Source organism: Corvus kubaryi, unplaced genomic scaffold (assembly GCF_017639235.1).
Source record: "Corvus kubaryi isolate FWS band 111438036 unplaced genomic scaffold, C.kubaryi_AGA036_p1.0 69, whole genome shotgun sequence".
In the NCBI taxonomy this organism is placed as follows: domain Eukaryota; kingdom Metazoa; phylum Chordata; class Aves; order Passeriformes; family Corvidae; genus Corvus; species Corvus kubaryi.
In genome coordinates, this window is record NW_024582057.1 from 10,236,018 (window position 1) to 10,248,603 (window position 12,586).

At 39.9% G+C, this 12,586-nt stretch overlaps 1 protein-coding gene across 4 annotated transcripts in view; it reads right to left on the reverse strand.

Moving 5' to 3' along the window:
• Window positions 1-567: 567 nt before the first annotated feature.
• Window positions 568-12,586, reverse strand: part of ZCCHC2 (zinc finger CCHC-type containing 2) — a 44,649-nt gene continuing 32,630 nt past the window's right edge. For 2 of the 4 annotated variants that reach the window (XM_042049011.1, XM_042049009.1), the window contains 6 exons: window positions 11,359-11,494; window positions 9,799-9,863; window positions 8,826-8,920; window positions 5,792-5,920; window positions 3,584-5,092; window positions 568-2,573 (listed from right to left, as the gene is read on the reverse strand). In XM_042049011.1, coding sequence (XP_041904945.1) covers window positions 2,506-2,573; window positions 3,584-5,092; window positions 5,792-5,920; window positions 8,826-8,920; window positions 9,799-9,863; window positions 11,359-11,494 — 2,002 coding nt within the window. In that variant the 3' untranslated portion in view covers window positions 568-2,505. Of the gene's footprint in view, window positions 2,574-3,583; window positions 5,093-5,791; window positions 5,921-8,825; window positions 8,921-9,798; window positions 9,864-11,358; window positions 11,498-12,586 lie in introns of all 4 variants that reach the window. The other 2 variants (XM_042049010.1, XM_042049008.1) reach the window with 1 other exon arrangement.

The following is a 12,586-nucleotide window of genomic DNA, read 5'->3' on the forward strand; positions in this document are numbered from 1 at the left end:
AGTACCTTTTTCTGCCCAAGTACAACCTGAGCACATCCAGACACTGCATTCCTATCAGACCCTTCAACTGCCCTGCAATCAAGCAAACTTTTCTAAGCTTCTTCCCTACTCCCAGCAACTCCTGTTGCCCTTCCCTCTATTTTAGAAATAGAAGATCTCAGTTTCTGGTCACTACATGAATAGGTGATACACTATTTGCATGGCAGTAAAAAAAAAAAAAAAAAAAAAAAAAAGCATGTTTAACCTAGCTTTTAGCCCAAATCCAGGAACCATCAGGTTAGGATAGGCTTACCTGTTCTGAAAGAGCTGCGGTCCAAGTCCTGGATCTATCACACAAGGATGACCTGTTTCTACCAAGAGCTCTACTATATCTTAAAGAAGCTCAAATCAACTTGACTTCAGTCACAAGACTGACCTCAGTTTAAGTCAAATACTCTTGGCTTTGTCTCAAAAGTTACAAATTCCAACCAAAATGGTAGCTTGCCAAACCCCTCCATGATCCCATCCCTACACCCAGCAGCAGTGATTCACCATTCTCAGTGATAAAGGACAGTACATACACACAGGTACTTTTTTTCTTTTTTTTTATTGCTGTTAATTCAAGGAAAAAGGTTGCATAAAATCCAATCTCTTCTAGAAATATAAGTGACCTTTCCAGTACATTTCAAATATCAAAGTATATGGTAAACATACAAATAAAGAGAAGGTAACATACCTCCTATTTACAGTACAGTATTTTAAATCATAAAATAAGTTCCATAAAGTACAACTGGCAGGTAATTCACAATACAAGTCCATTGGTGGTTTAACACCCTCACTTCAACTCAAACGCAGTTCATTCATTTCAAGTGGTCCAAAAATACCCAGATCAAATAAAAATTTTAATCAAAATAATTTTCATTTACTACTTAAACTTTTTTTTTTTTTTAAATTAAAGCTTTCATCTACCTCCCTCCCCTTCCCCCCCCCTCCAAGAAAAAAGTTTCAAAATGTACACTGGTGCTATAAATATAAATGCTACCTATGAAGAAATGTAGTAATCAAGCTTTTTTTTTTCCTTCAAGTTTTTCGTTTGTTTAGCAATTTATTAGACAGCTGAACCAAAGATTGATTTTTATTTCATCCCTCTACCGGACACTGGGTCTGATTTTAAGAAAAAACATTTCTGCCATGAACTGTGAGGAATGCCAAACCCTATGGATATACAGTGGTAGTTGTTCATCGGTGTTGAATGCAGCAGTCAAAAACACACTCGTCTTCCAGATAACCTCAGTGCACTTTAGGAAATCAAATATTACCTGGAAGCAATTTAGTACATATATTGGCTTTTAAAAATAAAATAAAAAATACAGCAGCATTAAACTTACTTACTCATGATACTGACATGTTTAATACCATCTTAACACTCATTTCAGTCTTTCACATTATACCGTAATTACGCATAGTGGTAAATTGTTATAAAATAGTGACTTTTCTATTTGGTAGACAGGTTCTAATACTAATACCTGACTATTTTGTAGAAAACCATAGCTTTTGTTCAGTTTGAAATAAAACATTTACATTCTAAGTACAATGCAACACTGTAATAGTTTAGGAAAAAAATATTCAATCAAGTAATGTTCATTCTGTGTTGACACGATGTAGAATAGCTTTTAAAAAGGAAAAAATGCCGTCAACTTTCATTACAAATGCAAACACACTGAGTACAACATTCATACCATTTTTTTCACCTTTGTTGCTGAACATACAGGCTAAAAAGCTACAAGGGAAGAAAAATCTGTCAATTTAAGCTCGTTCATTTTTCTAAATCTGTTCCAGTCCACACAGTTTCAGCCCCTTCCTGCTCTATGTGTTTTCATTTGTTTGGGCCTCTCGAAAGCTGCGTATCTGTATTATTATCAGATGTAGTACACATACAGTATCCTGTTTTCCTTTGGACTCTGCTAATAGGATGTTTGAACATCTCCCCTCAATTCATGAGCATTAAATTTAGAGTACGGGCAGGGTCTGTATGAACTGCTAAACACTCATGCAAGTCCAACGAATCCACGTGGACAACCAGGGAAAGAAAAGAAAACAGCAGCATAAGGAGAACAGGGAGGGAGGGAAGAAGATTGTGGTGGGGAACATGACCAAGTTTCTTCTTTCACCATATGGCTGCTCCACCAGTGATGTCAGAGGTCAGAGGAATTTTTTTTTTTTTAAACTGCAGTAAACATTGCACATGTCTCAAGTCTTCAGTGCAAAAGCATGGTTCGAATGCTCTGTCTGATTGTTTGGCTGTGTGTGTGAATTACATGCATTACGCAAGCCTCTTGTAGAACCAGGAGGAGACCAGGGACTCAGCTTTCTTCTTTTGTATGGAACAGAGGTGCAAAAGCAATGAAAAACTCCAAAAGAATATAAAACCGGGAATGTCCCAAAACACAAGCCCAACCTCCCCCTCCCACACACACCTTCCCCAATTTCCCAAGCTTCAGTTTAAGTAGGCAATGTTTACTTGTTTCAGTCTGCAGAATCCAAGGTATCATTGGAAGGGGGAGGGGGAGGTGCGTATCTCAGTCTGTAAGTGCCTAAAACAGGAAAGAGAACTACTAAGTCACTGCTCACAATTAAAATGGATTACAAAACCACTACAAGGTATCAAAATGGACATGCTCTTCAAAAGGCACTATCATCCTCCAGTCCTTTTAAAGTAGGTCCTCAGACTTTATCCTATTTTCTTTCATCCTCTTGCTAGAACTGTAAGTTTAAAAAAAAGATTTAGAGTGTAGATAATAGGACTTGAGCTTTACTGGAAAAATGCAAAGAAAACATGGTCCCCATCAAGGTTTATCTCTCCTGTTCTGGTCCAATCAAACTACTAAAGTCAGAATGGGAACAAGGGCAAGAATCAAAAATAACTTGTGCTCGATGCAAACCCTGCATTTTCCCCATTCTTCTGGATGGAGAGAGAAATGGAAGCTATTCCTTTTATACTTAGTTCCAATTGGTTTCTGCCTTTTTACTGCAACTTGTCTGAAAAGTTAAATGCATTGCATGACAGGGCACAGAAGGATGGCTGATTGTGCAAAGATAAGCCCTAGAAAACTTAAAATATCAAATGGGCAGTCTTTCAATCAAATGGACATTTCTTTCAATTCTCAGAAGTTTTAGGAACCCAAGGTCATAACAGACATTAATTGGTATCTTTCACTTTTTGCCAACAAGTTCTCGCAAAAAGCACCTCACTGAAAGGGAATGGGAAAATTGAAACAACATGCAAGTCTCAACATAATGCCAAAACCAAACTGGTGAAAAAAGAATGACAATTTAGGACTGGTATCATTTGACTTTCCAGCTCTGAATCATACCCATTTTCAACTTCACGCTGTGAACCCCGTTCCCTCGCACTGTTCTACAAGATTTTCAGGCAGAGATAGGATACTTTGCAGTTTTAGAGCAGGTCACTAGTGCACAACCATTTACACAAAACATACACACGCACGCACGCCTTTCTGCAAGACCAGAAACAGCACATTCAGAAAGGTAAAGAGAAACTGCTAAACTCAAAAGCAAGTCCGCTGGGAGTTATCATGATTACCTTGTTGACTGGCCTCCATGGATGACTGCTTACAGTCCTGCGCATAGTGTCCACTTACACCACAATTGTAACATGAAACGTTCCCATTCTTCTTGGGTCCTGACCCATTGGTGTTGGCAACTACGTTAGGTGCTGGATATACAGGATAGAACCTCCCGAATCCTGCCATCTGCTGCATACCATAGTTGGCTTGGCTCCCCATCACTGGGTCATGCATAAGCCCGTTTGCATACGGAGACTGAGGCAGGAAGAACGGAAGTTGTGTTCCATTGCTTTGATGTGCTTGATTGAGGTAGCTGCCATTGCAAAGTGATGGCAGAGTGAAGAAAGATGGAACTCTGTAGACTTGTCCATGAAGTGGGTTATGATAAAAATAGCTATTAATCTGAAGGCTGCCATTGGTCCCACAGCTACACCTACGTCCACAAGAACCGCAAGGGCCAGATCCCAACTGCTGCGGAGGTAACATTGTCCCGTTAGTGTTATTATTCCCAACAGCATTTATGTAGGATGTGCTGTCACTCTGTGCAGTGCTGTGTGTTAGAGCGGGGCTCGGGCTGGGGGCAGGGCCTGGCGTGTGTGTCGGGATTGCAGGAGGAACAGTGGACTGGACCTGACCAACACCGAGGCCAGCGGACTGAGGTGGTGAGGAAGTTGCTCCAGTGCTCAGCACGTTTGTATTCTGGTTGGGCAACACACTGGTAGCGTGAGGGCTGCCTGGCAAAGCGTACGAAGCTGGTGGAGGTGGCGGTGCTGCTGTGGAGAGACCGGCTGCTGGAAGAACTACCTTGAGATTGGTAGGCTGAGGGATTGCTCCTGGGTTTCCCTCAATGTGAGGCACCATTTGATTCAGTCCTACCACCTGGGACGCAGGTTTTGTGATGGGATCTGTAGTAGGAACTGGGGATCCTGGGAAACTACCTGGATTGTGGACTGGGATAAAGGCAGTATTTGGTGATCCAATACTTAAGTTTCCTGTCGGCTGCTGTGGTCCATTAACTGTGCAACTTTCTGATGATCCCTGTGGAGATGGGATTTTCAACCTATGTATTGCCAAATGCAAAGCAGGGCTACCAGGCTGGACAGAATGTGGAAGGAAAGAGGATGGGACTGGCAAAGGGGAAGCCATCAGCTCAAGGCGTTTCTCAGGTTCACCAGAGGTCACTGGGCCCATTCCCGCAGGAGGGGAATTCGCAGACTCTCTCACTGGCGAGACAGCAACAGGTGTGGTAACCAGCATTCCCATCGTTTTACCGTCTGCAGATATGGGTGGCGGGACAACTGCTTCAGGCTTTTGGGCAGTGCTGTGCATCACACAGTGTAAGGCAGGCATGAAGGAAATATGCTGAAACTTTGCATTCAAAGGATCTTCTGAAAGGCTCCCATTTTCATTATTCACTGAAGAGATCTGAGCAGATGATTTGTTCATATTTGATGAACTGACAGCACTGTAGCCTGTAAACCTGGTTGTATTCTGATTCCCAGAGTCCTCAGAATTGCTGTCTGTATCTGTAGGGACAAAACCACTTGTCAGTCAGAAGAATGAATCTCAAGCAACAGAGAATCATGCCCAGGACTCATTTACCCATATAAAACCTATTGAGTTTGATGACATGAATGATAGTTACGCCTTCCCAAACTGTGACAACTTTGATATTCTTTTCATTCACCCAAATTAAGCTAGGTCCATCTTCATGACTTGCCTATATCCACCTGCCCAACTAGCTACTGTGCTTTATACACTGTTGTGTGCATCTGCAAATGTGAAGAGTAGGAGACAGAGTGAATTAGGAATTTGCATCTGTCTAGAAAGAAATTAACACAGCCTACTTAAATTTGGAAGGAGTGGAAAACTGCCAGTACAAAAAGACAGAGCTCCCGGACATGCCACACGTAATTTGATATAAACCCAGCCCCTTTCATGCCAAAGTTTTCCACATTATTGTACTGTGGAAACTTCTCAAAAGAGCTATACCACCGAGGCCAAAAAATTACTACATACATTTAGTAACCTAAAACTCAGTGGTATTTAAACAGTGCTAGAAGCCCTCGAACCACCCAGTCATGAAATCCACAAAGCACAATGTATTCAGTGGCTAATTCAGAAAACAAAGTAGCTGATCAAACTGAAAAACTAACTAAAATTAAGGCAAGAAAGAGATCAGTCAAGGAACAAAGGCATTCATGCATATTCTCCATAAATACAACCTCTGTCTTTTTCTTCTTCGCTATCAAAGCTTTCCCTCCCATCATGTCGTGGACTAGAAGGAGAACTGTAACTTTCAGATGATGTTTCTCCACACGTATCATGACCAGATCCAGCGTCCAAATTCAGATCTAAAAATAAAAGTTGTCAGTTTTATTTTTGATCTCAGTGTATGGAAGTGAGCTTATTTTGGTTTTCTCACATCTCATGCTAGTTGAGACTTTTGTCTGTTCCTACTTAATTGCATCTGTCCCCTGTATTCCTATCACTTCCACTCCCAGCACTGAGGACTGGTCTCATCCCTAAATTTGTGATGATGGAATCCTTGGTGTCAAAGAAGATGGTACTGAAAATTGGCATTTATGCAAATCAGTGACAAGAATGATGATCCTTAATGATCCCTTTGATGTTTATACCAGACTGTACTACAACACTAATTTCCTCTGAACGGTAGCGACCCAACATTTCCGCTGGCAGAGCTGCAGCGCTCCTCGGTGACACCAGCACAGGCAGAAAGCGAACTCAGCGGGACATGTCAAAACAATGCACCACTTCACAAGCCACTCTTCTAGAACAGGCTTTAACCAAACTCTATCAACAAATTCTGTTTAAAGAAAAAGAGATGAACTGAAAAAGTGGTAAATTGTTTTCTAAATTCTGAATGGATCACGGGACACTCATTTGCTGGAAACCAGCATTCAGGGTAGCTGCTATGGTTTGGCTTTCAAATTCAGCCTCAGAGGGGAAGAAGAATGACAAATTCACCCTCTCTCAGAATCTATGACAGACACTACCTGGAAACCCCAGCTCTCAAAACCTTGGTTAGCAAAACTTCAGGACAAAAATTAGAACGCTAATTATTATAATAATAATTTATAAATAAAATCATTTTTTCCATTTTTTATTGCTACTGAAAGTTTAACAGGTTGAGATGGGTCATCAAAAAGCTGCCTTAATGCTTCAATTCTTGGAATAATTTCCTGGATTAAACCCATAATTGCTTAAATTATTTTAACAAGTACTTTGAACATCGAATATAACCTGGAGCCTCTATGTGGACCTGGGGATCACTGAGAGCTGGAGTCTGGAGTGCTACTCACAAAGTATCAAGCCTTAAAAGTTATCATTGTAACTAACTGATGCTTCAGACAAGCTCAAAATAAGGAGGAAAAAATGAAAGAAAACATGATGCAGTTAAGAATTACAGACTCAAAATAGGGCATTTCAAATCAAGCCTGGATATATAAACCTAGCAGAGATTCAGACTGCAACATGAATTTTTTTCCTTAGACTATGTCTCCAATAAGTATCTCAAAGGACATTTTGATGTTTAAATGCAGGTTGAAAGCTCATCTCTGAGCAGGACTTAACGGCTTCCAGACTCTGTGGGTTACAGCTTCTTTTTGAACCAGCCAACAGTCACCAGGAGGCAGTTCCACATCTGTAGAGTGGTGGGTAGTGAGCAAACAGAACTCCTATGGAAAAGTATTCCCTATTAACTTTGCAGAATCAGAGAATCAACTAGGTTGGAAAAGACCTCTGAGATCAAGCCCAACCCTATGCCCAACACCAACTTATCAACTAAACCATGGCACCAAGTGCCACATATCCAGTCTTTTTTCAAACACCTCCAGGGATGGTGACTCCATCACTTCCCTGGGCAGACCACTTCAATACCCAATCACTCCTTCTGTGAAGGATTTTTTTCTAATGTCTAGCCTAAACTTCCCCTGGCACAGCTTAAGTCTGTGTCCTCTTCTCCTGTTGCTGGCTGCCTGGGACAAGAGACCAACCCCCACCTTGGTCTACACCCTCCTTTGAGGTGGTTGTAGAGAGTGCTAAGGTCTCCCCTTATGCACCACTGCATCACCTCCTCAAGTCATCGTCAGTTCACAAAAGCTCAGCGCACTTTGCCTGACAACAAAGCAGTAATCAATCAGAAATGCATGCAGCAAAGCTCTGCTGTACAGTATGCTTTCTGCTTAACAGCCCTTAACTACAGCTTTCCAAAATTGCTCTAGTTTTGCAATGTTTGTGGACTGTGAATTCTTAAAGTTTTAGTCAAATGCTGTTTGTAGCAGGTAAAAACACCTGCCCATAAAACATGTCAGTAACTCAGAATGGGATCTAGCTGGAACTCTCCAAGGTAAGAAGCAGTGAGAAGAAAGAATGAAAGCTTAACCAAGACTCGCAAGTGGAAGCAACAGAAAGACAAGGCAATTTTAAGAGTCCTTTCAACACTTATACCAATTAGGTAGTGTAGAAAAAGGCAAACTCTTTTGTCAACCTTCTGTCATGAGTACTACATATTAAAGAGGCACGGTTGCAGCTGATACCGGGAATTTAGAAAACATCAAGATGGCAAAGACAATGGGTAGCACAGACCTTCAGAAATTTGTAATGAAGGTTGGAGACTCAGTTTACTAAAGGAACACAAATATAATTTTGTCTTACAACTGACTAATATACACAAGTCTTGGCCTAGACACTACATTTAGGATTACCCTAACCTGAAAACCCTGCTAGGGCAGCATACACAGTTCTGTGTTGTAGCTCAGTGGTCACTTGGTTTAAACACGACAGTGCATCAATGGCTCATACCACAGGTTTTATACAAGTTCCTTGTGGGCCATTACACAGCAGATGAAGAAACTAGTAGGCTGCAAAGAGAACACTAATGGCAAGATGCTCCATCTCCACACACTCAGACTGCTAAATTTCATATAGAAGTAGCCCAACAGTAGCTGTTTCAACAATTGGTCCACCCCATAAGCCAACTTATGGAGACTTCACCAGTATTCTGCCACCTTCACCAGTATTCTGCCACCTACGCACAAAGAGAAACACCCCAAGTGATTGGATACAGAAGATTGAGTCTAGTGTGTTCTACACAGCAAGTCAAAGCACAAATCAGACTGTCAATATGCTGACTTGCACCAGAACATTTTTCAGACTTGTGCTTTCCCCTTTACAGAAGGCCTCGAATAAATCTGCAAGTTCTGTTTCTTACTAACAGCTTTGGAAAAAGCACCTTACCTTTTGCTGTCCCAGTACGGATGTGCTGTGATGCTGCAACTCGAACTCCATTGCTCCTGTTAGTCAACCTGCAGTCAGTTTTCTTTGCTTTCTCCCTGTGTAAATAATTTCATGGCTTTTTTGCAAATGCGTGAGCACAAATAACCAACCATGAATGAACACGGAATGCCACTGGAAGCAAAAGCAGTGAGTCCAGGCCAGAAATGTGTATTTAATAGATATAACAACAAATTCAGATAACAAACAATTAAATAGAGGCTGCTGCTGCAATATACCAGGAACTAAGCTGCAAGCAGTGTTACTAAACACTATGAATAAAGATCTGTATAAGAAAAGACACCTAAAGGAAATGGTGCAGCAGACAGTAAAGTCATTTTTGAAAGCTGGTGTGTGTAATGCAACCTACACCAGTCTAACATAAAAGCATCTGGGTACAGAGTAACAAAATGACAGAAACTTGGAAGTAGGCAGAGTACTAGGTAAGGGTGGAAGTGCTTTCACTTCTCACAGTGCAGAGTTGTGTAGCCTGCAGGAAGTTCGGAAGTCCTCTGATGTGCAAATTATCTTCAATAAGACATTTCAGCCAGTTACCACACACTGCATAATGTTAAAGGTTGCCATCAACCCTCATTTGATTTTCAGTATGTTCTGGACAGCTTTACACCTTTTAACTTTCAAATAAATATAAAGGGAAAAAGGCGATTTAGTATTGGTTAAGAATGTACTTCCACTCCATCTTTTTGTTAAATGACAAGTGATATTTTGATAAATAAATGCATTCACTTAAATTCTATTTTTCAAGTTACTTCTTTACAGAATATAAAATAAAGATTTTTATGTAGCCTAGCCTCACCCTATGCTAGCTCTTGTCCCACCATAGCAAATGAAAGCACCTAATTGATTGCAGACTCTGTTTATCAGTGTGAATGCATTACACTTTGTTTCTGGATTACCGGTTACATTGGAAACCTACTTTTCCAGCTGTGGCTTTCCTTTCTTCTTGCTTACTGTAGTCAGACTTCGTTTTTCCACTGTGTGCTAGACAGAAAAGACAAAGACGCCAGTCAAACAACAGAATTTGTGTTATGAAAGCCAAGAAAAACCCCCCTTCTAGACCGACAGGTTCAGAAGCCCAAGATTAGTGTGCTCACAGGTGCTATAACCACCCAAACAACCACCTGTTCAGTGCATCTGAGCCTGTAAAATAATGCATCGTGTCTTGTGTTTACGTCAGTATCAGCAAAACACTCAGCAAATTACTGCTTGAAAATATGCCAGAGATATCAATCAAATTATTGTTTGCATGCTGTTCTTCCTCCAGAGGATAAAAACAAATGTGTTTCATCATATACCTGCTAAAAAGGTCAATCATCAGGCTTAAGGAGCTACAAAATTTGTTGATATAAATGGAATTATTTCATAGTTGGGTGTGGGAAGTACACGTGACAAGTTATTTCTACATATTGACAAGCAGGTACCTAGCCTTAAACTGGAGGCTTAAGCTGCTAAACTAACTCTAGAATACAACATACAAGCACATAAGAAAAAACATAGGACCTATACCATTTTCAAAGTATGCTATTTCTAGCTGTTATTAACAATTCATATTTGGCAAGGAAGTAAAATTTATGAGAACTCTGAAATAATCTCTGTCCAAATCACTGCATCTGGACTTCCCTTAAATAGCTTTTCCTCTGCTTTAGTAAATTAATTTTTTCCTTGGTTCAAGCTTGCAGTAGTTCAAGCTTTGATGCAGCCTACCATTTCATGTTTAGAAGCCAAACTCAATTCATTACCCTGCTTTATGAAATAAGGAAACTACTTTTGTTTGGCTTGCTATTCCACATGTAACGATCAGTGGCCAAATTCTGAACATAAATAAGAGTAGTATCAAGCAATTCTAACATTCTGGGTTTTTCATATATAAGCAGTGCGCAACCTTCCTTCCCCCAATTTCAGTAGTAGATAATTTTATTTATAAATAATTATTCTGCTTACCTATATTCACAATGAGATTGAGCACTGAAGAGAAACAAATCTCACAAAAAGTGTATATGCATTCAACTATTAGCTTTCTTCAAAGATTAATCCTTAAATCATACAGGTAAGGCAGAGACAATATGTTTAACCTGTTGTACCTACTCTAGCATTAATAGAGTTTAGCTACTAATACAGTTTCTAGTTTGTTCCTTGCAATAACAGAAATTGCTCAAGCATTCTGGAATGCTTGGCAATGCTACCTACAGTAACACGAAAGTGCCTGATTAGAAATTAACATTAGGCTTTTCTGATTACTTATATTCTGCTGGGGAATTTTATTTACAAATTCATAAACAAAATATTCAGCTTCTGGGACAGTGGTAAGGAATTATGGGGGGTTTTCTAATAAAGGTAAGTCAGTAGCAACTTCAACACTTGTTTTGTACAATTTTAGGAGGGCTTTTCATCTTTTAAAGCTAAATCTCATCATGTGTAGTGGACAGTCTTCTCAAGTGTCTCAGAATACGGCTTTGAAGAAAAAATAGCAACACACCTGGTCAAGTAGGTTAGTACAGTGCTCTGGGTGCTGCTGGACAATACAGCTTTTCCTCCTCCAGTCCATCACTCCATTCTGCTCTGAGTGCTGTATGTTAAGGCTATCCAGTGAAGAACACTTTGCACTGCTAGTGCTGCTGAAAAGAAAAAAAAAAGCCCCAAAAGTTATGCTGATGTCAACAAACCTGCAAGCTGTTCTTACCAACATACGTGTTTCGCAACATGTTGGGAAATTTTGCTTTCAGAAAAGCATAGGAATTTTCAAGAGATTTAAAAGATGTAAATTACAGCAGTTCTTGTGCTCTAAAGTTATAATCTGACCATAATTGGAGTTCCTTTTTCATTTGTCTACTATCCACTATAACTTGATGTAAAATTCAGAACAACAGAATTTGTAGGAAGTAATAATTGAGGGAAGAGTTTCCTTGGATATTTCTACACACAAAAACTTTTCTATTTTCATACCACATGTGTGGAAATTTTCCAGATAGAAATGTATTCTGAATTCATCTTCTTTTTTCTTATCATTAATGACAAAACTGGAATTACTTTGTAATCCCTATTTCAGAATTCATGAGTTATTTAAGGAAAGGAGCACACAGTTACTACAGATCATACTGCAGCTGTGTTTGTTTCAATTTCAAAATAGTCATCTTGCTTTGCATTTTTACCTTCAGGAATGCTAGTTTTGAGTAGTGCTGGAAGTTGCACTTGGCATTTACTCTGGACTTCATAATGATTTCCACTGAAGCTTTGGTCTACAGCAGCTGGTCAGAAGCAATATTTAACTAGGTCTGAGACCCACAGTCAACAAAAACTGCTGGAAAAACAGTCAGGGTTCTGACAGTCAGTAGGGCACAGGGACCTATAACCATTTTGTGTCTCATACAAAATCACGCCTTACTGCTGCTAAATGCAAAAGAAAAAAGAAAAAAGGCACTAACACTTTTAAATCCTTATCTAAGTACTTATGCTGATAATTGAAAGTGTCTTTTAATTCAGGGCTGTCGGCAAGCTGCTTCATGAAGGTTACTGCAATATGAAATGTTACTCAGTTCCCATGATGGCAGAAATCCAGCTCACTTGAAAGCACAAGACATGCTCAAGTTCCAGTAGCTACTTACCAAATACCTCTGTAAGGGCTCAAGCTACTTAAAAGATACACAACAGAATATAAAAAAAAAAATTTAAGAAAAAGACAAGAATCCAAGAAGGTTCTAAAAGAC